Source organism: Eschrichtius robustus, chromosome 10 (genome assembly GCF_028021215.1).
Source record: "Eschrichtius robustus isolate mEscRob2 chromosome 10, mEscRob2.pri, whole genome shotgun sequence".
NCBI lineage: Eukaryota > Metazoa > Chordata > Mammalia > Artiodactyla > Eschrichtiidae > Eschrichtius > Eschrichtius robustus.
Genome location: NC_090833.1, coordinates 37602400 through 37629137, shown reverse-complemented (window position 1 = coordinate 37629137; position 26738 = coordinate 37602400). Strand labels below are relative to the sequence as shown.

At 47.2% G+C, this 26738-nt stretch overlaps 2 protein-coding genes across 2 annotated transcripts; one reads left to right on the top strand and one right to left on the bottom strand.

The window, feature by feature from the left end:
• Positions 1-1931: 1931 nt before the first annotated feature.
• Positions 1932-5852, top strand: SPATA31G1 (SPATA31 subfamily G member 1). Its single transcript, XM_068553978.1, has 3 exons — positions 1932-2057; positions 2541-3248; positions 3549-5852. Exons 1-3 carry the CDS (start codon positions 1932-1934, stop codon positions 5850-5852), a joined length of 3138 nt encoding a protein of 1045 aa, XP_068410079.1.
• Positions 5853-10943: 5091 nt separating this feature from the next.
• VCP (valosin containing protein) lies at positions 10944-25586 on the bottom strand. The gene is made up of 17 exons (XM_068554050.1): positions 25298-25586; positions 21976-22087; positions 21618-21790; positions 20377-20519; positions 18803-18933; positions 17954-18085; positions 16905-17007; positions 16119-16252; positions 15905-16040; positions 15434-15546; positions 14861-15025; positions 14649-14771; positions 14176-14388; positions 13670-13978; positions 13234-13389; positions 11758-11912; positions 10944-11607 (listed from the first exon to the last, which is right to left on the bottom strand). Exons 1-17 carry the CDS (start codon positions 25312-25314, stop codon positions 11502-11504), a joined length of 2421 nt encoding a protein of 806 aa, XP_068410151.1. The 5' UTR covers positions 25315-25586; the 3' UTR covers positions 10944-11501.
• Positions 25587-26738: the final 1152 nt, after the last annotated feature.

Genomic DNA, 26738 nt, shown 5'->3' with positions numbered 1-26738 from the left:
CAATATAGTCAGAGTGTTCTTTCCAAGACACAAACTTGATCTTGTCTCTTCCCTGCTCAAAAATTTTCAATTATTTCCCATCACCTTCAGGATAAATTTTCAACTTCTTAGTCTGGTATTCAGGGCCCTTTGTGATCTTGTCTATCCTACTGCTTCCCCAACCCCCAACTAATACTACAGCTGCACTGAAACACCTTCAATTTCCCTAATGGGACATGCTTTCTCTGACCCACCACCTTTATACACAGGCTGTTTCTACTGCTTGGATTGTCCTCTCTTCCCTACACTCTCATTTTCTTGATTCCTCAAACCAAGCACTGGTCATCTCTTAAGGGAAGGCACCCTCTGACAAGCAACCCCCTTCCCCAAGGTGGTTAGATGTCCTCCACCCCCCTTAATACCCTGTACATATCTCTGTTTTAATTGTCTATTATTTGACTGTTTCCCTCACTGAAATGGGACCTACTTTAGCACAGAGACCCTGTCTTACTTCTGCCTCCTCAAGACTGAGCATGATACCTGATCCATAGTAAGCACTTAATAAATATTTTCTGAATGAGTGAATGAATAAATCTAGTCCAAATCATGGTACCAATGGAGAAAACTTTCTTGCCCAAGATTACGTGGCCAAACAGTGACAGAGCTAGAAAATCCAAGTCTCCTCAACTTCAGCTCAGCGCTCTTTCTACCAGACTAAGCTGGCACTTGATGGGGGATAGGGTGAGAAGAGAGGCATTGAATTGTACTGCAAAGGCAGATATTGAAGTTTGACCCTAAAAAGAGGAGTTGACATGAAACAGAGTAGTGGTTTTAGGGAAAAGAGGGGCAAATGAAAAAAAAAAAGGGTTAAGCACGTTTGATTTGTCATCCTTAGCATGAATATTTGTGAAAAAGTTCTCGGGCAACCTAAAGACATGAGATGTAAAAGAGGAAACAGGCTCCATCTATTAAAGATGGAATGAGGCATATAATCAGGAACCTTAAAAGTGATGGAAGAAATTTTCATATACTGTGGTATAGGGAAGTCATTCTGGCTTATATATGATTTGACTTGAACTTTATACTAACTACAAGCCTGTCTTGTGGTCTATCAAACATACATTGCACATCTGCTTTAACCATTAAAGAAAAGGGTGCATTGTCCAGAAGTAAAGAATATCTGTTATGAAATTAGAGATAAATGCCTTCCTTCCCAGGATGTCAATGCTAGTACTCCTTTGACGATAAGGCTCCCTTCCCAGGCACCAAGGTCATGCTGACTTGCTGTGTACGAGCTAATCTGTCGTTTTTGAAACGTTGAAGGAATGTACCCCTGTCATGTTTGATGTCCTTTGTTCTGACAAGATATAAAGCTGTGCTGGAAACCGGGCTTCTTGGGAGCAGTTCCTCAGAGCTATCTGAGAGGCTGTCTCCTGGGCTACAGTCTTCAGCTTGGCTCAAATAAAACTCTCCTCTATTCTTGTTATAGATTGGTTATTGATCATTTATGGCAACAAAAGAAATAATATTTTAACATAGCATATACTATGTACTACTCTAAGCATATAAATGTTTTCATTTAACCCTCAAAACAACCCTATGTGGTAAGTAATAATATTATCCCCATTTTACAGATGAGATAACTGAGGCACTGAAAGATAAAGTAGTTTGAGATTTCACAGGTAGGAAGTGGCAGAGCTAGGATTTGAATAAGGTATTTTGATGCTAGAATCCATGTTCTCAACCACAATGCCTGAAGATAATTCTGACCTTGGTAATCAAGACAAAAGGGGATCACTAAGCTTTCACTGAATAAAGTATGAGTTGTCTGGTGGGTGCAATTTTTGGGCCCTAAATTCACAGAGACTGCTGTTAGGTATGTGGGGGATGGGAGTTCTTTGTTCTATGATGCAGTGATGACCTCAGGGTAAACTGCCACTAGGCTGAGGAAAATGGAATGGCTGCCAGAGGGCCTGCTTGGGGCTGAGGGGGACATGGGGTTTCTCTGGGGCCAGTTGACCCATGCCCTGGCCTGCAGGCACTGTGGCAGCAGCTGCCTCCTGAGTCCAGGGAACCTGGTAACACTATTCTTGTTCGTGGTTTGGCAGATCCAGAGGTGGTGGCAGCTTGGGAGATGGCGACAGCTTCATCCCTGGTACTCTGGGGACAAGATGCAAGGCAAGGTGGGTGACATAGGTGTGCAGCTGGGTAAATGACTCACCACATGAGTTCAGGTGAGGAATCACTGACATCGATGTGGGCTCAAAGGAGTGACTATAAGCCTTAAATGTGAGGCTGGGTGAGTGACCATTAACACTAGATTTCAAGCCAGCTGAATGATCATTGACCCTAGATGTGGGGTTATGTAAGCGAATGCAGATCTCCAAATGTAGTTGGGTAATGGCCATTAACACCAGATGGGTAAGTGACTATTGTCCACAGATGTGGGCCCCAGTGAGTAACTGTTCACTCTGGGTGTAGAACAAAGACTGAGGGCTTAACGGTACATCTTGTGTCTCTGAAAAAGGCTTCATGCCTGATTGTCTTTCTCCACTCCCCAGGGCCTACCACTTCTGTACCGCGTGGCTTTCCTTGATCGCCTGTGGAAGCAGAAGTCAGGGGAGGAAGAAGAAGAGGAGGAGGAGGAAGAAGAGGAGGCACCTCTGGATCCACTGAAGCCATGTTCTCTTCCCAAAGAAGCTCCTATTGGAGAACAAGCCACCACAGCCCCATCCCAGCCATCCTGTGATTCTGAGGGCCTCCACAAGGCCGTAGGGACACTAGAGCAAGTACTCACGCAGACCCCAAACCCTTCCAGATCCTTCCCCACCTTTCAGATCTTGACCAACCTGCCTGTGAGGCACAAGACAGCATCAGGGAGCCACCTACAGCAGAGAAAAAGCCAGCTCTTCTGGGGTCTCCCCTCTTTGCACAGTGAGTCCTTGGAGGCCATCTTCCTGAGCTCAGGTGGCCTCTCTCCCCTGAAGTTGTCTGTCAGTCCTTCTGTCTTCTTTAACAAGTTTGCCTTCCTGCCTAGAACCCCAGTATTGCTGCTTCCCCAGTATTGCTCCCCAACCCCACTTCCTACACATGAAGTCCATACTACAGAAGATCTGGAAGGAATGGCCTCTGACCCTCAGCAACTACCCTCCCCATCTTCCCCTCCTGTCCCATCACTTCCCCTCCATCTTAAATCCTTTCCCATGGACCATAAGAGAGTCCTATCTGGCACTGAGGCAAATACACAGTGGCTTACACAGCAGAGAGAGGTCCCTTGGGTCTCTGAGGATCAAGCCCTGCACCCACAGCCTAACCTCCAAAGAACCAGGCCCTCCAAACTCTTCCATTCATCTGAGGTCTGGTGGAAGGTGCCATGGGATCCTGGCCTCCAACAACACATTCCAGACTCACTCTCTGCCTCCCTAGCAGAAAATCCCGCTAGCCTTCCGGGAGCCCTAACTAGGTCTGAGGCCCCATGGAGGACCATGGGGCAAAATGAGGACCCCAAAACCCCTGAGCCAGCAATGCCAGCTCCCAGCCTAACCCCAGCTTCTCTGCCAGAATGCCAGGGAGTCAGCCCTATAGGAGGCCTCTCTGGACCTGAGGCCCTCTGGGAAACCACAAGGCAAAGAGAGAATCCTCAGATCTCTGAGCCTCCAACCTCAGTCCCTTGCCAATCTGTAGCCCCCATGGCAGAGCCTCAAGGAACCAGCACCCTGGAAGTTCCACCTGTATATGAGACTCAGTGGGGAACCACAGGACATAAAGACAGTACTCAAGCCTTTCAGCCCCCAACGCCAGCCCCCTGCCCTCCCCCACATCCCCTGCCAGAACTCCAGGGAGGCAGTCCCCTGGGAGATCCATCTGGATATGAGCCCCAGTGGAGATGCAGAGAAAATTCAACAAAGCTTTGGGCCTTTGAGCCCCCAGCCTTGGACGTCGACCCAGGACTCCATGGAACCATCCCTGCATGTGTCGCATCAGGATCTGAGACTCCGTGGAAGGGCACACAGAGTAGAGAAAATCTTTGGGTCTCTGCAGACCCAGTTTCATCTCCCAGCCTTCCCTCAGCCTCTCTGCTGGAGTCCCTAGGAACGGGTGCCCAGGCAGTCTTGTCTGAGTCCAAAGCTTTGTGGGAGGCCATGAGGCAGACAGACAACCTCTGGACCTCAGAATCTCCAGGCCCTGGCCACAGCCCATCTCTAGCTCCTATTCTGGAACCCCACAGAATCCATCCTGTGGGAGGGCTCACTGGGTCAGAAACTGCATGGAAGGACACTGTTCATTCCCGGAATTCCTGGGCTTTTGAATCGCCATCTCTGGCCTTCAGCCCACCCGCTGTTCTTGTACTGGATTCCCTCAGAGCTAGCCCTATGGGGGTCCTGTTTGATTCTGAAGCTACATGTGGGGACATAGAAAGGAGAAAGAACTCCTGGGCCTCTGAGCTCCCAGCTTGCAGCTTACCCCAAGACCCACGTGGAGCCAACCCCTTGGGAGTCCAGTCTGACTCTGAGCCTACTGGGGGGGACATGGAGCAGAAAGAAACCTGTTGTGTTCCTGTGTCCCCATTGTGGGGTCCCAGCCCACGCCCAAACTCTATGTCAAAGTCTCACACAAGTGAGCCTATTGGAGACCAATGCAACTGTAAACCTGAGGGGGAAACAGTGGAGCAGAGAGAGAACTGCTGGACCATTGAACTCCCAGCCCCAACCCCCAGGTCACTCTCGGCTCCTCTACCAGATCCACACATTGACCTTGAGTTTGTGTGGAGGAATGTACAACAAAGAGGGATCCCCCAGGACCCCAGCCTTCCAGCAGTGGATCCCCTCCAGCCAATACCCTGGTCTCCCACCCAAGCTGAAGCTCTGGAGATTGAGTCCAACCAGCCTGGCCTACCCAAGGGAGAGCTGCTCCCAGGGGATAAGGCGGAGACTCCATCCTCCCAGGGTGAGGCTGTCCCAAAGGTGCCCACCCACTCTGAGATCCAGGCCTGGCACTGGAGTAAAGAGTTGGAACTCAGGCTGAAGAAACTACAGCAGAGCCCTGCTTCCAGAGCTCTTGGCCCAAGTCAATCATTTGGCAGCTCCCCTGCCCTGAGCTCCACAACTCAAGCCACCCGGAGACTCTCTTCTTGCCCACCACAGCAGATTCATCCCCTCAGTCTGTGCCCCAACTCTTCAAGCTGTCATCCCCCCAAACCTCAGAGCACAGTAACTCAGCCTGTCCAGGTCCCCCACTGTTATCACTCCCACTCCTCTATCCAACCTCAGCTGTGGAAGTCTGGCAGGGCAGAACAAGGGTCTCAGAAAGAGCAAAGAATGAACGTGAAGATGGTGTCCCAGATCTCATCCCAGGGGTCATGTGTTCACTGCCCAGGCCTGGAAGAGCCCTCATACCCTGAGGTTCCAGCCTCAGGCAAGAGACAGGACAAGGCTTCAGCCCTATCTTCAGCCAAAAAGAGAGAGAGCCCCAGGAAACCCAAAGAAGGAGACCACGGAGAAGGGGATGCAAAATTGGGGTCAACCACAGTTACAGGGAAAAGCCACCTAGCCCAGGCCAGACTAGCAGAGGTCCCTGTAAGCAGACTTTCGCAAAGATCTCAGCACAGGGACCAGAGCTCTCGACACACTGCTCTCGCCCTGCAGCCTCACTCAAAGGCTTCAGGTTCCCAAGATCAGAGGGGGGCAAGGCTGGGAGCTGGTGACACCCTGGCCCCTCGGCATTGTAAGCACTGCCCTTGGGCCCAGAAGCGTCTTTCCTCCCCCACACCTCAGGCTCCCCTTACCAGGGGTCTCCAAAGCATGTTAGCCAAATTTCTGGGTACCCATGGACCCCTGCCCACCAAATCCAGTCAGCAGAGAAAAGGCTGGTAGTACTGGCACCCAATATAAGTACCCCAAGACCTGAAGCCAAACCAGTTGGGGGTGGAGACACAAAGGAAATCCTAATAAACTAGCTGAACTAGACAAATCCCACTCATGTCTTTTTTGGAGTCTGGGGTACTGGGAATGATGGTTCCCTATTCTGCTGCAGCTGTATCTCCTCAGGATCAGGTCCCAGAAGTAGAGAGCTCAGGATTCTATAGGCTTAACTTTCTTTTCAAACTGTTCACAGATGATCAACCTGGAGCCTACAACCTGGAGTCCTCACTCTACAGGGTGAAGCTGTTAAGGCCAGGGGAGCACAGACCAATGCTGCCCTTGAGAAAAACTTCACAGCAAATCAACAGAAGAAAAATATATCCATTCACACGAGCAGAACTGGTATGGGTCTAGGCAGCTGCTCTTGGTCCTGGGTTTGGTCCCCTTCGTCACATACTTGATACACAAGTTCCCCACATATGTTTCTAGCCAATTCTTGTCAGCCCTCTGCTCTTTTCTCTCTCTAGTTTAGCTCATGCATCCCCAAGGCCACAAAAACAAGTCCCTTTTCATATGTTTAGCGGTCGCTGGATTTCTTCTATAATTGCCTGTTCATATCTTATACCCATGTTTCTACTGCACTGTTTGTTGGGTATTTTATTACTTTTCTACTGCTGCCATAACAAATTATCACAAAACAACATAAATTAATTTTATTAGAAGTCTGATATATGTCTCACAGGGCTAAAATCAAGAGGTTGGCAGGGCCGCATTCCTTTCTGTAGGCACTGGGTAGGATTCATTCCTGGTCTTTCCCAGCTTCTAGAAGCTGCTCACATTCCTTGGCTATTGGCCCTCCTCCTCCATCTTCAAAGCTAGCAAAGGCAAGTCAAGTTCTTCTCACATCACTTTTTCCTCCCTCTCCCACTTTTCAGGACACTTTTAATTACACTGGACCCACCTCAATAATCCAAGATACTCTTCCTATCTTAAAGTTATTTGGCTAGCAACCTTAATTCCATCTGCAACTTTAATTCCCTTTTGCCATGTAGCACAATATATTCACGGGTGCCAAGGATTAGGACGTAGGCATTGGTGGGGGGGTTCGGGAATGGCATTATCCTGTCACAGATATTAACTCAACCTGTTACATATGCTGCAAATAGTTTCTCCCAATCTGTAGCTTATTTTCTAATTTTAAAGCGATTTTTACCATGCCAAAGTTTAAATCTACCAACATGTTCCCTTATGGATTCTAAAGCGCTTTCTTCTAGCACCCCCATGGATGTTTGTTTATTTATTTTTGGCCGTGCCGTGCAGCATGTGGGATTTTAGTTCCCCAACCAGGGACTGAACCCGTGCCCCCTGCAGTGGAAGGGCAGAGCACTAACCACTGGACCGCCAGGGAATTCCCATAGATGTTATGTTTAGATTGTTAATCTAATTTTTGAGTATAGTATGAGGAGAGAATCTAACTCCCCCAACCACCAAAAAAGATATCCAATTTTACCAATACCATTAAAAACATAATGTCTTGAACCCATTCCATTAAGTGCCGTATTTCAAAACATGGGTCATTTTTTAGCCATCTCTAGGCTTCAGATCCACCTATCTAACCACCTACTAGTATTGTCTCATATACAACCTGTCTAAAACTTACTCATTTTCCCTTTAACCTCGTCCTCCAATGTGCGAATTCCTTTTGAAGGGGTGTACAACATCCACCCCAATACTGAAGCCAAAAGCCTCCTCCTGACTCCTCCTTTACCCTCACGCCCCAATCTAAAAAAGAAAAAAAAAAAGATTATCTCTGGTTATTGGGAATATTATATAATTTTTGGCTGCATCACAGATCTTAGTTCCCCAATCAGGGATTGAACCCGAGCCCACGGCAGTGAAAGCACCAAGTCCTAACCACTGGACCACCAGGAAATTCCCAAAAGTTTTTTAAAAAGTGAATTGTTGGAAACTCCCTGGCAGTCCAGCGGATAGGATTCAGTGCTTTCACTGAGGGGGCCTGGTTCAATCCCTGGTCGGAGAACTAAGATCCCACAAGCCGCACTGTGAGGCAAAAAAAAAAAAAAAAAAAAAAAAAAAGTGAACTGTGAATGAAAAAAAAGCGAATTGTCTATACACAACAATGCACATGTGGTTGACAATACTGTACTGTACACTTGGAAATTTTTGTGTGAATTTTATGTTATTTTGCCACAAAAAAAAAAAAAAAAAAAAGTTCTCTAGCCCTGAAATCTGACGGTTACTTTCCTGCCTAAACCCCCAGAGGACCCACAACATCTTTAAAGTTCACAGCTGGCATTTGAGGTTCTTCACAATGTGGTTTGGCCTCTCAGGATTCACTCCCTTGCTAGTCAACCTGATGCTTCTTAAGCATGCTCTGACCCCATGTCAAGCCTCCCACCTTCCTTTAACCCCCAGCTCAGACGGCCTCCACAGCCTTCTCAGATTCTTCTATCTTGGTACGGTTTCCCCTTCCTTGCAGCCCCATTAACAATTTCTGTCTTGGGCTTCCCTGGTGGCGCAGTGGTTGAGAATCTGCCTGCCAATGCAGGGGACACGGGTTCGAGCCCTGGTCTGGGAAGATCCCACATGCCGCGGAGCAACTAGGCCCGTGAGCCACAAATACTGAGCCTGCGCGTCTGGAGCCTGTGCTCTGCAACAAGAGAGGCCGCGACAGTGAGAGGCCCGCGCACCGCGATGAAGAGTGGCCCCCGCTTGCCGCAACTAGAGAAAGCCCTCGCACAGAAACGAAGACCCAACACAGCCAAAATTAAATTAATTAATTAATTAATTAAAAATAAATAAATAAAAGGGTCAAAAAAAAAAAACAAAAACAATTTATGTCTTGTTGATAGCACTGCTTTCCTGATATTATGGCTATCAAGCTCTTCAAAGACAGTGAGGTTCTGTGAGATCAAGTCCACACTCCCAAACCAGTGCTCTTCCCAATCTATAACATTCGCTCTACTCTGTATAGTTGGTTGAGAAAAAGTCAGAAGGTACATGCTTCCCTCTGCCTCCTCTCACTAATGTTACTATTCTGTTCCAAAGTTTTATTTAGCCCTAACTTGTCTATAGGGTCTGAGCCCAACTTACCACCTGCTGGCCAGGAGTGGAACTGAAGGTACTTTCCTTCTCCCCACCTATCCACCCCCAGAAAAATAATCTCATAGTCTCAAAGACAATGCAATTCTGAATTTCCACTTGACATAGGGCCATTTAATGAGTCTATGCAACTCTGAATAGCTTTATGAAACATCCAAGTCCTATATTCTTAAGTCTTTTTAAGCCCTCAGTAGGTTGTAGGGCTGGGCAAGATTAACAAACCATGTAACATTTGCTCAGTTCAGTCAAACTAATGACTGGCAGCCCTGTGTTCCTCCTGGGCATTATGTAACCACTACTGTCAGGGCTACTTGGCAGGATCAGTATCTTGGACCCCAATATATTTCAAGATGTTAGATTTATAGTTCCATCTTTGCTTTTGCCTCTGTGGTGAACTGTTGGCCCTCCATGATCTAATTTGATGCCATATTCTTGGTTAGAAACCCATCTTCTAATCACAGCACGTATCCTGTGGGAAGACTGGCTATAGTAAGATCACATTCCAATTTCTTTCTGGGAACCCTGTGGGGAAAAAGATGAACTGCCTATACAATTTGCCTCTTGGTTTAAGTATGCAGGCTTCTGCAGGTGCATTTTGACAATAAACAGTCCCTCACACTGCTTTCTACAGTTTACGAAGCACTGTCAATCATTTTATCAGACTAAGAAATCTCGAGGCCCCAGAAGAGCTCCGTGCCTTGTGTGACGCTACACTGTTATAAGCACAAGTGTGAGAAGCAAAACCAGGCCTCTCACAAGTCTGCTCTTGTTTTTTTTCCTAAAGAATCTATACAGCTCCAACCATCTTCCCTATAGACACACTTCATGTTATAAGTGAGTGCAAAGCAATCATTCCAACACAAATTTCTATCACATATCAACCAGTACCTCTACCTATTTTGTGGGATCTTGCCTTCTGCACTGTTCCCATAGCTTGATGCAGAGGTACCAAATGTCTTTACCACAAAAGACCTTGTCTTTGGTCTTACTGAGGTTAGGTTGCCACAGGGATGAGATAGAGTGACAATGTTCAGAGTAGGAAGACTGAAAGCTAAGCCGTCAGGATACCTAAAATGGTAGGAAAACCAAAGGAGGACCAAAGACAGGATCCAGTGGAGGAAGTGTCACAAGGGACAGTCAATGCAAATCACAAAAGTGCAAGAATATCTATTTCACAGCACGTGAGTTCAAGATGCCCCAGTTTAATCAGCCAGTGTAACTATCTTGAGTCCTTGTAGTTTACCTACCTATGTAGATCAAACCAGAGGCTGGTATAAGTACTAGAATGACTAACTTGACTCTGGATTATTTTCTCTGCACCATACTCCTTCTTCGATAAGGCATCGAGGTACTGATCCCAGAAGCACTAAGTGATTACGTTAGTACTTGCTGAACGAAGAGGATACTCTATACCCGGACAAAACTATGCAAGTAATCATCTGAAAAACGAGGAGCAGGGGAGGATGTTTCGTTTAGAAAGAAACACATCCAATACTAGAATTTTATATTAGAAAAAAAGCTATGTTTTCATAATACAAATTACATAAAGGTGGACATAACTGTAAGTGATCCTCAAGCAGAACATGAATATATGAAATTTTTAGATGCATCAAGAGAACATCCATCTCCAGAGACTGTATCTTTCTACAACTTTAAGATTTTTGGAGGGCACCCCAATCCAGCCTTAGTCAGGAAAAGGGGACTCTGCAGGCCTAATCTCACCATCCACATCAAATACAGGTAGAGGATCCCACATTCAACACATCTGGAGCTCCATCAGGCTGCTCCCCCTCCATTGCAGTCCTATCCAGTGATACTGCAGACACTGGGCGAGGCAGCAGTATACCAATGTTAATCAGTAGGGGAAGAGGGTGCAATCTTACTTCTACAATTTCACATTTGGAAGAGTGCCTTGGCAGTGAGGAGTAGCCAGAGGCCTTTCCCAGGAAAAGAAGCAGGCACAGGGGCCAGGACTCAGGCTCCATTTTGACCCAACGTTTATTGTCCTTTTACAACATGTCATTTTGGTTTAGAAACTGTTCGTGATTAGTTTTCCAACATTAACTCAAAAGCATGTAAAATAAGAATCAACCTACTCTCTATATAAACACCCAGCAACTGTAGCCCTTCGCCCTCCTGCCCAGGTTGGGTAGGGGGAAGAAGGGAGGGCTTGGGCAGCATTGAGTGAAGTGCAGATGCTTTACCGTGGGGAATGGCGATAATGCCTTTGTTCACACCCACAGAGGTCCCCTGCACTGCCCCAAACTACAACAGAAACGGCATGGGCCCAAGGCCCAATTCCTTGATGGTAATTCACTCTCCGCCTCCCAAATGGAAAATCGCTTTTATTTTATCGCTTTTGTTTTGTATTTTTTTGTAACAGCAAGCCCCGGTCCAGAATCTGACTGCGGCTGAACTGCTCAGACCGAAGAGCGGAGCAGGCCGTGGGCGCACCCCTGGTCCCTCCTGGGCGAGCGCCCCCACCCTCAGGGAACAAGGTCCAGCCAGGCCAGCTCACTGCGCGCTGGCCACCACCACTTAGCCATACAGGTCATCGTCGTTATCTTCCGTGTACACACTGCCACCTGTGCCAGCGCCACTGCCCTGACTGGGGCCAGCTCCACCTTGGTTTCCTGAAGGGAATCTGCACAAGAGCAGAGGCAAAAAAGAGGGTTAGGGCAGGGCTTGTGTAGGATTTTCACAACTACCCATTCTAACCCCCTGAGGGCTCCAACTACCTTGGTTGTAGAGTTCCCCAAGACAAATTAACCACTGCCCACTGAAACCTAGTTACCTGAAGCTGCCAAAGCCCCGACTCTGTTGAAGGGTCTGAGCAAACATCTCATACTTCCTGATGTCATTATCACTGACAGAACGGCGGGCAAAGCGCATGGCTTCCTCAAAGTGATCTCGACGGATCTCAGGCACTGGATCATCCTCTTCTACCTCCTGCAGGATAGGTAAACACAGACCACCGGGGCTAGTTAAGGCTCAGCCTGCATTCCTTCCCTGGCCTTCCTGACCCCATTACTGCAGTAGCTTATGGCAGAGGCTTAGAGGATTGGGCCTCTCCAATAAGTTGGGCCTCTCCTGAATAGGTTGCCAGGCCAATCTTCCTAAAACCGAGTCACTGCCCTGCTTAAAAACCTGTCAGTGCATTCTGGAAAAGGTAAAACTGGAGGGACAGAATTCATATCAGTGGTTACCAAGGGCTTAGGGTGGGAAAAAGCAGCTGATTAAAGTGGTATGAGAGGGACTCCCTTGGCGGTCCAGTGGTTGAGACTCCGTGCTTCCACTGCAGGGGTTCGACCCCTGCTTGGAGAACTAAGACTCCGCGTGCTGCAAGCCACAGCCAAAAAATTTTTAAAAATTTAAAAAGTGGCACAAGGGAACTTCTGGGGATGATGGAAATTTGTCTATCTCAACTGTGGTAGTAGTTATAGAACTTATGTATTTTGTCAAAAAGCACAGAAATAGTACACCTAAAAAGGGCGAATTTTACAATATGTAAATTATACCTCAAAAACCTAAACTTTTAAAAAGAAAATGTCAATGGCTCTCAGTGCTTATCACATCTAGATTACACCTTACCTACTGGCCTCACTTCCAGCAACATATGATCTCTTCAATTCTACCCAGGTTTTCCCAGATCCTGCAATCCTACTTCTCAAGCAGGTTATTTGGGTGACTTATTTCCTTTACCCAAATTCTACTCTCTCTTCACAGCCCAGGCTCACACCCTATCTCTTCTACTGAGAAGCCACTCAATTGCTATGATTTATGAGACTGCCCTCGGATCAGTGTATCAGTAGTTTATAAGCTTTGATGAGAGGGAGGAGAGACGTCACAGGCCCCCTCTAAAAGGTAAAGAAAGCCATTTATTTATTTATTCGCGAAGTCAGTCTCTAACACTGTGCCATGATACAACGGGAAACAAGCAAGATGATATAGAGTCCCTATCTTTATTGAGCTTACACACACATACCACCAAATTGTGCATTTAATTCAAGGGGTCCATGGAACACCAGGGATAGGTCCACAGACCCTAGGTTCTTAGCCCTGCTCTATTTGTTTCTCTGCTGATCTCTTCTCAGCCTTTATAATTCCTGATTGAAGGGGTTATATGCTCAGCATTTTCTCTTTGACGCCCTGCTAAACATCTCAGTCAGGTGATCTTTCCAAAACCTTATACTCTTAACTCTAGGGCATTGTGGAGACTGTCCCCTGGCTCCCCACAACTGGCACATCTGGGGAAAGTATCCAGACTCACCATGGCTGACGGGTTGGTCTGCCTCTCCCGTTCTCGCCTGATCTCACTCTCGATCGATTCACGGATGGCCAGCTTGCAAGCACGTTGGCAAATCTCTGTCAAGTCAGCTCCAGAGAAGCCATTAGTCATCTTAGCCAGGAACTCCAAATCTACATCCTAAAAGAAGCAACGTATCTACCTTAGCATTTAGTCTCTCCTCCCCTGTGATACATTGATCTTTGACCATCCAAGCACTCCCAATTCCAGTTTGTCCCATCTTCTGCCACCCTGTTTTATTCCTTATTCTAGATTACCCTAATACCCTCAAATCTTCCATATTCCCTTTTCAACCATAACCCCAGGAATCCCCAACGGAATCTTGTCCAGGAACCAAACACCACTCCACACAGCCTGCAGATTCACAGAAGTCCCCATGACCCCAAGACCTTGCACCTGCCTTGGCAACTGGGGACTTGCGCAGGTTGGCCTTGAGAATGGCAACACGGGACTTCTCATCAGGAAGTGGGATGTAGATGAGCTGATCAAGGCGGCCAGGTCGCAGAATGGCAGGATCAATGATGTCAGGCCGGTTGGTAGCGCCAATGATAAACACATTTTTTTTTGTGGACATGCCATCCATTTCTGTCAGGATCTGGTTGATGACTCGGTCAGCAGCCCCACCACCATCTCCAATGTTGCCACCACGGGCCTTGGCAATCGAATCCAGCTCATCAAAGAACAGTACACAGGGGGCAGCTTGGCGGGCCTGTGTGAGGGACAGATGGACTCAAGCATTAGCACAATCGGATCTCTCAGATCTGAGAAGGAACGGAAAATAAAGTGACCTTCACTGCCCTAGCTGAGCTGCCAGAATGAGATGGTTTTAACTCTCCCAAAGAACAGCCTCCACCCTTAACTTGTCCCCAAGCAAGTGAATTGATAGCCCAGCCACCTATAGCTCACCTTGTCAAAGATTTCCCTGACGTTGGCCTCAGACTCCCCAAACCACATGGTGAGCAGCTCAGGACCCTTGATGGAGATGAAGTTGGCCTGGCACTCATTAGCAATGGCTTTGGCCAGCAAGGTTTTCCCACAACCAGGAGGTCCATAGAACAGTACTCCCTTGGAAGGTGTCATACCAAACTTGAGGAATTTGTCTGGGTGCTCCACGGGATACTAGGAGGAAAAGCAAAGAGGGTTCAGGGATACCTCCAGAGTTTGCAAGAAACCTAACCAAACAGAAGCATCCTCCCACACCATCCCATGGTGAAGACCCAGGTTCCCTAAAAGCAGGCTCCTTAGTGCCTCCAACCAGAGAATAGCAGGTTCCTGAATTATACTCACAATTTCCGCAATGAATGTGACAACACCCCAATATCACCCAGCTCAATTACAATGTACTGAGGCAGTGACTCACCCTGGACCAAGCACCCTACCTGGACCAGCTCCTGAAGCTCACGTTTGACATCCTCCAGGCCCCCAATGTCCTCCCAGGTCACCTGTGGTACCTCTACCACAGTTTCCCGCAGTGCTGATGGGTTGCTCTGGCTCAGGGCCCACTAAAAAGGGAAGAAAAACTGGGGATGAGACTTGCCAGGGGAGATCAAAGTGCATGTGTGTGTACCTGAGATATGGGAGAGGCCCTTACTCGGAAGTCATCCATAGTAACTGCCAGGGAGTTCATGACCTCAGCATCGATGGTCTCGTCCTCTAGGTCAATGAGGTCCATCTTCTTGCGGATGGCTTGCAGAGCAGCCTCCGAGCACAGGGCTGCTAAGTCAGCGCCCACATGTCCATGAGTTTCATTGGCTACCTGCAGAGAGAAGATCTACTTACTATGCTGTCTCTGAGACCTAGCTGCCTTAGGAAGCTCAGAGACAAGAGAATCCTGGCCCCTTCCCCTGACTTCTATCTCTGGGTCCTTCTATTTCCCTGAACACATACTAGTGGCCCTTTCATCGGCTGGGTTTTAAGTATTCAAGCCTGGACTTGGGGCCTGGAAATAAAGCTGCCCCCCAAATTCTGGTTCACTCTAATTCACTGTCAACCGAGAAACATGCCAACCCTAGTTTTCTGGATTCAATCTGAGATCACTTCCCTTCCCCTGCACAAGAATCAAAATCAACTGCCTCACATCTGAAGCTTATGTCCCTAGTCAGTTCCCTTCAACTGCCTGGAAACAGATATCCTAACTTTTGGCCAGCCCTCATCACCACTCCACCTGTTCAAGGTCCACATCATCTGCCAGCTTCATGTTCTTGGTGTGGATCTGAAGAATTTCCAAGCGTCCTGTAGCATCAGGGATTCCAATATCTACCTCCCTGTCAAAGCGACCTGTGAGACAGTGCATAAACATAGACAGGAATCATTTCTGGTGCAGAGGGAAGAAAGGGCAGGCCTAAGGCGACCAACCATCCCAGTTTGCCCAGGAATGTCCTGGAGTTAGCACTGAAAGCCCCATATCCTGGGAAATCCCTCGGCCTCAGGCAAACCAGGATGGGTAGTCACCCTAGACATGACATGGAATATGGGAAAGGAACCCTGGGCCCTAACACTGCAAAGAGCTTCAAGAAATCCTCAGGATTAGGTGACTTAGATGAAGGACAGATGTGGGATCAATGGGATTAAGGCCAGTAGAGCCACAATCTCCCCAAGAGCAAGGACAGCAAAAAAACAAATTTGGGGTCCTTACCAAATCGTCGTAGGGCTGGGTCAATGCTGTTGGGTCTATTGGTTGCTGCCATAACAATGACATGGGCTCTCTGCTTTAGGCCATCCATGAGGGTCAACAACTGTGATACTATACGCCGCTCCACCTCCCCATGGGTCTGTCAGGACAGAATGTCTGGTCAGAAGTGAAGTCAGGACCTTTCAACACCCCACTATCCCCTCGGGTAAGTTCCTACTTTCTCTCTTTTGGGAGCAATGGCATCCAACTCATCAATGAAAATAATAGCAGGAGCATTCTTCTCAGCCTCTTCAAAGGCTTTACGAAGGTTGCTCTCAGACTCACCAGCCAACTTGCTCATGATCTCAGGACCTGAAAGCACATAGAATGGATACAATGACAAAACTATATCCTTTCTCAATCTCAAAAGAAATCAGCTATCTTGTTTGCCCAGTCCAGAGACAGGTCCTAGGTGAGAATGTGGTAATAATCTCTACTTACTTTCTCACAGCCCCTACCAACCATTATCCCAGGGTAGCCACCAAGCCAGGATAAAAAGTCAAGGAGCTCAATACACTTATCTAACAGTTGAGCTGGAAGTACAAAATGATCACAGCAGATGCTATAGGACCTCTGGCCAGAGCAGCAGCAGCACACCAGCTGGACCTCTACCAGCTAAATATCATTCTCAAAGAGATAGCTAATCTCAGCCAGTCTTCCCCCAAACCCTCTCAAATAAGTAAGCATAGACATTTTGAGTTCTCATTCTAACTTACTCCTCTTAAATGTCTTCAGCCTGTCCACAATCTTTCTCAAGTTGGGGACAGATCAGGCGGCACCAGAGTAGAATACCATCCCCTTGTTGCTTATCTGTCTGCAATGTACTTTAGAATAAAAATACTAAAGTATACACGAGGATAGGTATACAAATGAACATGTCCATGAGTTCTCCAGCTCATGAGACTGGGTCATGCTCAGCTCAGAGTTGAGTCCAGCCACACAAAAAGCGAACCAAGGCTCTTACCATTGATCAAAAAGAAGAAGGCGCCAGTCTCATTCGCCACAGCTCGAGCAATCAGGGTCTTTCCAGTCCCCGGAGGTCCATAGAGCAGGATTCCCCGAGGAGGCTGAGGACCAGTACAGAAGGTGTGATTAGGTTCAGACTCCCGCCTTCTCCCAACCCCAGCCACCCTAAAATGGCTTGACAAGGGCTCCATCTAGAGAGGGTGAGAATCAGAGCTCAACTTTGACACCAGTAAGAGTGAGCCCGCAAGCAGCAGCTGCTAGGAAGACAGTTTACTTCAGACCATACTCACTCCTCTTACCAGCAGAGAAAATACTGCTAGAAAACTGACAATACTTATGAATGCATAGGAGACAAAGAGCAGAGAAACCACACTAAGAGACTCTTAGTGTGACTGAGTCTGAAGATCCTGGGACTAGGAAAAGCAAGAGGCCATTAGGCCAAGGGCCTGAATTTAGACAGACAAGAACCAAGGACTAGCTTAGATATTTAAGAGTGTTGGCCAGAGGCTCACTCACTCCAGTAATCCCAACCCTCCAGGATTTATTATCATGTTGGAAAGCCTTCCCTTACCAACTACCACAAGTATTCCTCTTTGAAGTTGTCTTTCATCTTCAGGGTGTCCCATGATGCAGGAATGATTGGGATGTTACATTTCAGACCAGCAGTTCTCAAATATTTTGGAGATAAGCAGTTCTCAAATTTCCTTAACTTCTACTTCTACTGGGCAGCCCTGTTCTAGACAGGTTGGCAAACTATGGTGAGATTTTATTTACAGGGTCCATTAGATGAAAATGGTTTTTACCTTTTGAAGGGTTGTAATTAAGGGAAAAAAAAAAAAAAAGCAACAGAGAACTTAACTGGCTCACTCTGTTCTAGACCATTAGTAGCGTGAATGAATTTAGAGCCCTCTGTAAACTCAAATACAGTACTTCCTCACTAATCCAAGGCAATGATGAAACACATGTATGAAGACGTCCTAGGATTAGACAGCAAGTAGTTGTTAATCACCACCCTAGACTACATCCCACAGAGCCCAGGATGCTCACCTTCACACCAATTGCCTTAAAGAGAGCAGGATGTCTCAGGGGCAGCTCCACCATCTCCTTTATCTGAGCTAGCTGCTTCCTGCAGCCACCAATGTCATCATAGCCCACTTCATTCAAAGACTCTTCCTCATCCTGAATATGGAAGAGACAAAGAAAAGAAGAAGGCAAGAATACTACTATCAGCAAAAGTTGAGTTTCTCCAAATCTGATGTAGAGAAATCTGCTGTATGAGAAGATTCTCCTCTAAGGGGATCATGCCTCAAAAAACAACTCTAAAAATCCCAAGAAAAAGATTTCTTTTGTTTTGTTTTTATTTTTATTTATTTGGCCGTGTCGTGCAGCTTGTGGGATCTTAAGTTCCCCGACCAAGGATCGAACCTGCACCCTCAGCAGTGAGAGTGCAGAGTTCTAACCACTGGACCGCCAGGTAATTCCCAATTTTTGTTTTTGTTTTATTTCAATTATTTACTTACTTATTTATTTATGCCAAGGCAAAGATTTCTAGCTCAGCCTTTCCCTATCACACTGTCCTTAGTCTTACTGGGATGAGCTCCCCTAAGACCTGAAGCTAGAAACTGTGGGAAATGCACAGGGGTCTAGATGCCAGCATCAGCACCACTTCTTCAAAAATTATTCCAACCACTTAGACCTTTTAGGTTCAATCTAGGTTTTAAAAATTATTGGTATCAGATACTTCCAAGAAACACCTAGGCCCAGAAATGAATAGCTAGGTTTTCCACCTCTGGCAAGAAGCTTAGCTATCAAGTCTGGAAATTCTTTGGAACTACCACACAACTGTCCCACTAAGTAATCACAAAGTAGGGTACCGGGATCAGGGAGAGAACTCACCTCTCGTTTGATAGGCTCCCCTTCACAGTGAATCACTGTGTCTGGAGCAACAATACAGTAAGGACTGGGATCTGTCTCCACTACTTTGAACTCTACGGCACGCATTCCACCCCGGACAAGGAAAATGTCTCCTGTGAGAGCAATCAGCACAAGAGCAGTTAGAGGTATCTATTACCAGACCAAGTGAGAATTCCTCATCAGAACCTGGGATCTAGAATGCCAAGTTCACGAGATATTGCCCTTTCTCCTTCCCATCCACATCTTATTAAGCATCAGGCAAAAAGAGAAAGTAAACTGTGAAGAGTCCCTCTGCCACTCAAGACAGTGAACGAAACCTGAGGTGTCAGAAAGAAGCCCATAAGGTTTTTGATTTCTGGGGGATAGATAACCCAGGCTTTCACGACAACCACCAATGGTAAAACTGTGCTAAATATTAAGTACACTTTGGACAGCCAAAATGGCCCACCTCTTCCTTCAGAGATAAAAGAGAAGACAGCTTCTAAAAATCTTATATGTTCTGGTATAATGTTATAAGTCATAATCCTAGTTATTACTTTAAAATGTATATCTCAGAAATAACTAATTTTCTTGTCAACTGCATTACTATGAACTTTCATCAAATCTTTAACCGTGGTCATTTTTAAGTCTTTTGTCATTTACAGACAGTTCTGGGTGTACTCTGATGATTTTGCAAATATGTTCCTATAAAAGGGTTTCATCTTTAAGAAATTCATGGAAAAGACTCTGACAAGTACAGGTTTCTGGTAACTGACTGTACTGCTGAACTGAATGAATAAGCATTTTCAGAACTCTAATGAAAAACTGATGAACTCATAAAAGTGCTAACAAAAGATCAAGATGAAAAAAAAAATTAATTACATGGGACTGAGTGAACTGATGAGGATGAGTATAATTTTTGTGACTTTCTGTCTGAATTAAAAAAAAAAAAATCCCACAAGGACTCAGAGGCAAAGAATATACAAATCAATTTTCACTGCAAAGTAAAGGAGCTGTTACAGTGGAGGATTACTGGACTGAATGTCAATATTATGACATAGTATGAGTGTGTTTCATGTTTGGTAATTGCAATCATTGTTGCTTTTGTTGTGGTCATCCATGTACAATGCTTGGTGTCAGTCTATTTATCTCTTGTAAAAATAAAATACAGTGTGTGTGTGTGAAAAAAAAAAAAAAAAGAATATATCTGACTAATAAGAATCTTCAAACCTATGTATTGATATCTCTCTGTAAGTGAGTCAAGTGGGTGTGAAGCGGCATAAACACAGCAGTGAAAAGCAGCTAAACCCCATTATAAAAATAAATTACTTTTAAAAACCCGTGGGGGAAAAAAAGAAAAAAAGAGAAGACAGCTTACTCTACTGGAGCAAGGAGTGAGAATGGGGAAATGGGGGAGTGGAAGGAAGGGGGGAAGGAGAGAGTACACATGAGCATGTGTACAGAATGTGTGTGTATAGACACACATATGAGAATGAGACAAAGATATCCCAAGGTTTACTCTTGGGTATCCCTACAAACAATCACCCTTAAGTTCAGTCCCTAGAATTATTTCTCACCTTTCCGGATGGGTCGATAAGCTTCCAGGAAGTACGGCTTAAGGTAAACCTCGAAGAGATTGCCAGTGATGCCTTCCACCGTGTCATCGATGGGTAGTACGTGGATACGTTTGCCGTACTTCACATCAGGGCATGGCTGGATGCTGAGGATGACAAGCAGACTCCACGTTACCAACCAAACTGCAGCCCCAAGCACTGGGTATCCAAAAGGGCCTGGCATAGAGAGCCGATGGCAAGCGAAAGAGAAAAGGCAGGGATGGCTTTAGGTGAAGAGAGGCAGGAGGGTAGGGTGGGAGTGAGGGCAAAGAAACAGCCAAGCAGAACAGGTCACACGCAGGGTGGGGTAGTAGGGGGAGCCTCTAGAAGAAGATGCTGGGGTGGCCCACTCCCAATCAGTGAGCCAAAAGGAAGACCCACACATCTGGAAGCCTCACAAAGACACAAGAGGGAAGGTCTTCAGTGAGAGATATCCAAGGATGACCCATTCTGGTCAGTACTGGTAACCCAATGTTACAAAGGGAGACCTTAGTCTGACAAGTGTCAGGGTCAGAGAAATAGAAGTGAAAAAATAATCTCAGTCAGGTGGTCAGAGCACCTTGAGAAAGTGACTAAGCACCTCCAGGAAAAAGGCTACATGAAACCTATAATCCATGGAAAAGAATCAGAAGCCTGAGATGCTCCTGGCCAAGTGACAGATGGTTGGGTAGCAGTGGCTAGAGATGACTCCAAGATGGGGAAGCCTCTGGCCTAAAGTTAAGTCTAAAATCACTCAGACTGGCGCTATCCTAGGTCTGGCTCAAACTATGCCTCTCTCCTAGATTAACTTGGATCTTTACACAAACCTGCTACGAGTCCACCTTCCACGCCCATACTCCCATCTCATTCCAGCCCCAACAAAAGCCATTAATGCAACCCAGCTGTAAGGTTACTTGGCAGATACAAACACTCAAATGGCATCCTAAACCAGGGTCTAAGGTGTGATAAGTTATACCTCTGGTAGAAAAATATAAAGGTACCAAGAAAGTCACAGAAATGCCAACTTGTCCCAAGGGTCATGCAAAGGCAGGTTTTGAAGTCCCAGAGGCAGAACCAAAACCTAAAGACAACCTAGAAACATAAGTCTTCCCATGGCCTGCAAGCTCCCAGTATCTGCAGCTGCCAAGGCCTTGGTGGGGGTACTGCCTGTAATGCAGGCTGTCTCTGGCCTCCCATCCCTGAGGGGCCAAGAACCCCACACACACCTGATGACATCCCCCAGGTGTACGCGAAGGTTATTCCGAACAACTCTATTCATTCGAATCTTCTCATCAGAACATGTGTCATCAGAAAGCACAATGCACACAGCTTCCCGCCTCTTCTTTCCTTTCAGCAACACTGTGTCACCTCGGAACAACTGCAGCTCATCCATCTTGGGCTGAGGAAAGAAGGTTAAGGCCTTTGGGTCACTGGGTCAGGGGGTAAGCAGCAGCCCTGGAGGTTGGGATTCCCAGTATACCCCACTCTATCTGTGGTCACTGCAAGAAAAATGAGAAAAGAAACCTGGGAAAAGCCCTCAGGTTAAGTGCAATAAGCAAAGATTGGACTGTGGACCCAACTTACCTGGGACAAGGATACCACACTGTTGTCCTCATTGATGGCTTCATCAACAATTAACCGATTGGGACGGTTCTTCTGTTTAAGAATGGCTGTTGATAAATCATCACCTTTTGAACTAGAAAGAGAAAATGAAGTCAGTTCCAAAACATATTCCAGCAAGAGCCCCACCAGTCTCTACCAGCAACTCTTGGTATTCTGAGTACCGGTATCCTAGCTGTAAGGCCCCAGGTGATCTTGCCCCAGGGTCAGGAAACTAAGAAAACAAAATAAAAGTGGAGACTGAGCAGTATTTAGAGAAATGAAAATAGTCTCAGACAGTATAGAAGAGTGATTAAGAGAAGGGGCTCTGTAGTCAGACCTGTTGGGTCTGAATCCCAACCCTGCCACTTAACTGTGATCTTGGGCATGTTATTTAACCTCTCTGGAGGTTGATGTCCTCTTCCGTAAAATGCGGACTATAGTAGCACCCATCTCAGAGGATTACTGTCTTAAGCAAGATAATGAATACAAGTTCAACACAATGCCTGGCATATGGTATCAACGGTCAGTATGATTAGCACTGCAGAACATAGCACAAGCTCTTTCCTTGCTAACCTTCTTGCAGAAGGAAGCAAGCAAGACAATCTCCGATAGGGCTCAGGGAGGCCCCAAGCCCCACAGAGCAAGCCTGGGAACAATGAAGAATCATTAGAATTACCCTTCTTACTGGCTAAACCTGCTGAACGCCAGAGCATTCTGTGTACCACAGGAATGCAAAGCATAAAGACGATCATATTTGGAAAAAACAAACAAACAAAAAAACACACACACAAAACACTAACAGATCTGGAACCTTCATCAGAAAGAAGCTCAAGCTCAAAAGGAGTCTCAGAAACCTCTGCAAAGACACACAACTCCATGGGGTTGGTTCAAAAAGTTAAAACCAAGAAATGTTGAGACATGGGGCAAATCCAAATCCCTCTCACCCAAATCAAGGTTGCCTGAGTCTGAACTGAGTTTAAACTATCTAAATAGTTTCTATCATTTCCTAGAAGCTAAGATCATTCATCCGACACCAATTTCTCACTTAGCTCATCTCCAGCCTTCACTAACTAGACTCAGTGGGCTCTCCCTCTGAAGAGGGCTACCTCCTCTTAGTAAGGCTCAGGAAAACATGAGCATTAACCAAAATAAGAGGGCCAGACAATGGAAGAAGCCAAGAAATAAATAAAAAGGAACCTTTTCCATGGATTATTTCTTCACTCAACAAATTCACGTGTGTGTGTATACATATACATAAAAAATACATCAGGCATCGTTCTAAGCATCTATTAGTCAACAAAAGAAGACAAAAAAGTATTCCTACTGGAAATACCTTCACAACTTGCAAGAAAAAAGATGCCTATGCTCTAGAATACCAGCTAGGGAGTTACGGGATTTTTTACATCTTTTGGCCCTGATACACTCAAAAGAAACACAAATCCCATTCATCTAAAGAAGTTGTAAGTTTTCTGCTGACCCTCTCACATAGGCTGCATCTTTATTCACTCCCTTTAAACTAGTTTCCAAGAGTGGCGTTTCCTTAGGTTTAAACTTGCCTCCCCCAACCCCAAAGTGGTGGTCACAATGCTGCATACTCTTCCAATGCTTATCAACACCCTAGAAAGCAAGTATGGTCAATATGAGAGTTGAGGGCAATTTAAATCCATCCATTCTCCCTCTCCCCTATGCATTAAAATAACCTTCAAGGGCTGCCCATCTTCCCGTTTGATGTATAGGACCAGGGCTAGAGAAAAACAAAATGTCAGATGCCTCTAGTCATCAGTTTGTATTTTAACCCCAAAGCTGCATCCTAGGAAAACCTCCAATATGCCTACCATTCCTGACCCCAGCACTGGAGATGAGTGGGATGCTCTTCCCTTAAAGTAAGGACCTTTAATTCCACATCTATCTACTGAGATCAAAGGAAGTAATCTCTAAATGAGGAAATTCAGTTTGATCATGGGCCAAGAGCAGTCCCGGAGGCTCTTTGGGGACATCCCACTGGTCTTCTACATGAGTCAGGCCCTTTCCAGAACCCCAATGGGCCACAGGGGACTTGGACAGAGTTCAGGTAAGTCATCAAGATGACCTAGAGATCAGAAACTGTCTATGATGCCAGGTTCCAAGAATTTTGGACTTTTAGTCTTGGAAACTAAAGACTAAGAGACTACTTTCATTTATTATTAAGCAGTCCTTTTGAATAGGCACCTGAGTGATACTTCATCTCAATTCAGAAACTTGAGAAAAAGGAACACATCTCAAAAAAAACTAAACTCTCAAGTCAGGAAGGTGATTTGCATAGAAGGGTTTCCATAGGATGAGGGTGTCTTCCCCCCGCCCCACCCCCACCAGTATCTAAAGCTCTTAATTCTAAAACAGGTAGAGGTGGCCAGGTTTTATCTGATGCTTTCCTGAGTAGAGGGCCCAGGATTTCTCAACGTAACTGCTTAGGGAAAGGAACGTGTGTGTTTGACTAGTTAAGACAACTCTAACTCTCACACCTCAAAGGCTGAAATCTAGAAAGGCTCACAAAATACGAACTGAAGTTTGAATTTTAGCAAGAACCTAATGAACCTCATTTCACAACATCAAGGAAAACTGACTAAAGCCTTCTCGTATGAATAACAACATGCCTAAAGTATGAAGGCGGCCAGATGTGAAAGGCAGGGCCCGCCTCTCCCCAACAGCTTCTCATCACTCAGGTCGTAGACGATGCCAACCACAAGCCAGGCCGAGCCGGCTCTAAAAGTGGCCGTCGTGAGCTTCCCAGAGCTCGCCAGGCCTTCCCCTGCTCCGGCCTCCGCCTCGGTCTCCGGGCTCCTAAGGCCTTCACGTGGCCCAAAGTCCACGCCCACCGGGCGCAGTTAGGGCGTTGGGCCCGCGGGGCCTGCACTCTCTGGGGACCAAAGGCCTAGAGCGGGTGGCAGACGGGATCGCAGGTGGGCGCCCCCAACCCCCGGGGCGCCGCGCCAGCAGTGTGGGCCCGCAGACCTCTCACTAGGCCGGGACGGCCGCCCGGAGAAGCCAGTCATGCCGGCCCGGGCCTGCATGACACAGCACGATCTGGCCCAGGCCCCGACCCAGGCCCAACGCAAGCCCCGCCTAGGGGGCGCGCGGGGGCGCAGCCGGGCCCAGAGGGGTCCGCGGCTCCTCATTCGCCCCCTTCCTCTCCTCTCCTCTCCCTCCTTCCCTGTCTCCACCTCCTAGACGCGCCCACAGCCAGGCCCGGCCGGGCCTACCCAGCGCAGCGGGTCTGCCGCTGCGCACACCCGCGGCGGGCGGACGGGCGCGCGCACACACTCACTCAGCTCCGGAGGCCATGGCGCGCGCCTCTCCCGGCCGGCGGCTGTGGCGGCCCGTGGGTAACGGCTACAAGAGGTGGCAGGCGACGGACTGGGCCGGGGCTTGGGTCTCCCGGGCGGGGGACGAGCGGAGCGACAAACCCGCAGACGGCCTCCCTCTCGCTTCCTCCCAGCGGCACCGGGGCGGTGGGCGGGCGGGCGGGAGACGCTGACGCCTGATCCGCGAGGGGGCAGCGGCAGCGACGACCCAAACGACGGCTGCAGACGCTTCGCTAAGACTGAGCCGAGAAGAGCCGAATCATCAGAAGGAGAGGTGCTCTCACCTCAGCCAATCAGCGCCTGCCCTGGGGACTCCCGCCCGCCTCTCCGCGCCTCTCCCCAGCAACCCGCGGACCGGAGCCAATCAGGAAATTCGCTTGCTGCCCAGCTCCCGCCTCAGGGATGCAACACGCCTAGTAACGCCACGGCAATTGGCCGCAACGCTACGCTTCCTCGACGGATTGGGATTCTCGACCAATCAACGAAAGGAAGAGGGCCAGATCGACTGGCGAAAGGAGAGGCTTTATCCCTGGGAGGCAGGCTCTCCCACTTGGCTCCAGTTCATTGGCTCCTGAGCTTATCCTGCTAGAAAAACCTGGCACAATGGATTGAACCCTTGTATTAGTCTAGTTCCGTTGTAGTGACAACCTACACACCCATCTTTTTCCAAAACCTGAGTCTCAACCCTAAGCCCTCTCCTTGCTCCTTCAATACGCTGGCTCCAGCCATCTCTAGTCTGGACTCTTTGACTAGCACCCCAGCTCTTAATCCACTGTACCTTATTGTCATTGCACTCTTTGGTAATCCTAATCCCATAGGCTTTACAGTTCCTCAGGGCTTGGAGATACATGCTTCCTCTTACTACCAGGTATTAATATTTATGGCTAAACGAGGGAGGGCAGTCAAGTCCAGAGAGGAGTCAAAAGGCAACTACAGGGGCTTCCCTGGTGGCGCAGTGGTTGAGAATCTGCCTGCTAATGCAGGGGACACGGGTTCGAGCCCTGGTCTGGGAGGATCCCACATGCCGCGGAGCAGCTAAGCCCGTGAGCCACAACTACTGAGCCTGCACGTCTGGAGCCTGTGCTCCGCAACAAGAGAGGCCACGATAGTGAGAGGCCCGCGCACCGCGATGAAGAGTGGCCCCCGCTTGCCACAACTAGAGAAAGCCCTCGCACAGAAACGGAGACCCAACACAGCCAAAAATAAATAAATAAATTTAAAAAACAAACAAAAAAACACAAATGTTCAAGTACAATTGGTGTCTTTAAAAAAAAAAAAAAAAAAAGGCAACTACAGAACACACAGCAGATTCAACAGAGCCCGAAGCAGCAAGAAAATTGTAGGCTGAGACTTGAAGTCCTCGGGCCCAAAATGCCAGCTGGCCCTGACTATATTCAATAGGCA

What these genes read in the sequence shown, in the direction of transcription:
- SPATA31G1 (XM_068553978.1), top strand. Translation starts at nt 1,932, where the DNA reads ATGGAATGGCTGCCAGAGGGCCTGCTTGGGGCTGAGGGGGACATGGGG. An exon ending in TCCTGAGTCCAGGGAACCTG is followed by an intron (nt 2,058 to 2,540) that starts GTAACACTATTC and finishes TCCACTCCCCAG; the next exon opens with GGCCTACCACTTCTGTACCG. An exon ending in GGCTTACACAGCAGAGAGAG is followed by an intron (nt 3,249 to 3,548) that starts GTCCCTTGGGTC and finishes CCAGAATGCCAG; the next exon opens with GGAGTCAGCCCTATAGGAGG.
- VCP (XM_068554050.1), bottom strand. An exon ending in TTAAGGCAATTGGTGTGAAG is followed by an intron (nt 17,008 to 17,953) that starts GTGAGCATCCTG and finishes ACTGGTCCTCAG; the next exon opens with CCTCCTCGGGGAATCCTGCT. An exon ending in ATGATGTGGACCTTGAACAG is followed by an intron (nt 15,026 to 15,433) that starts GTGGAGTGGTGA and finishes TTCTCTCTGCAG; the next exon opens with GTAGCCAATGAAACTCATGG.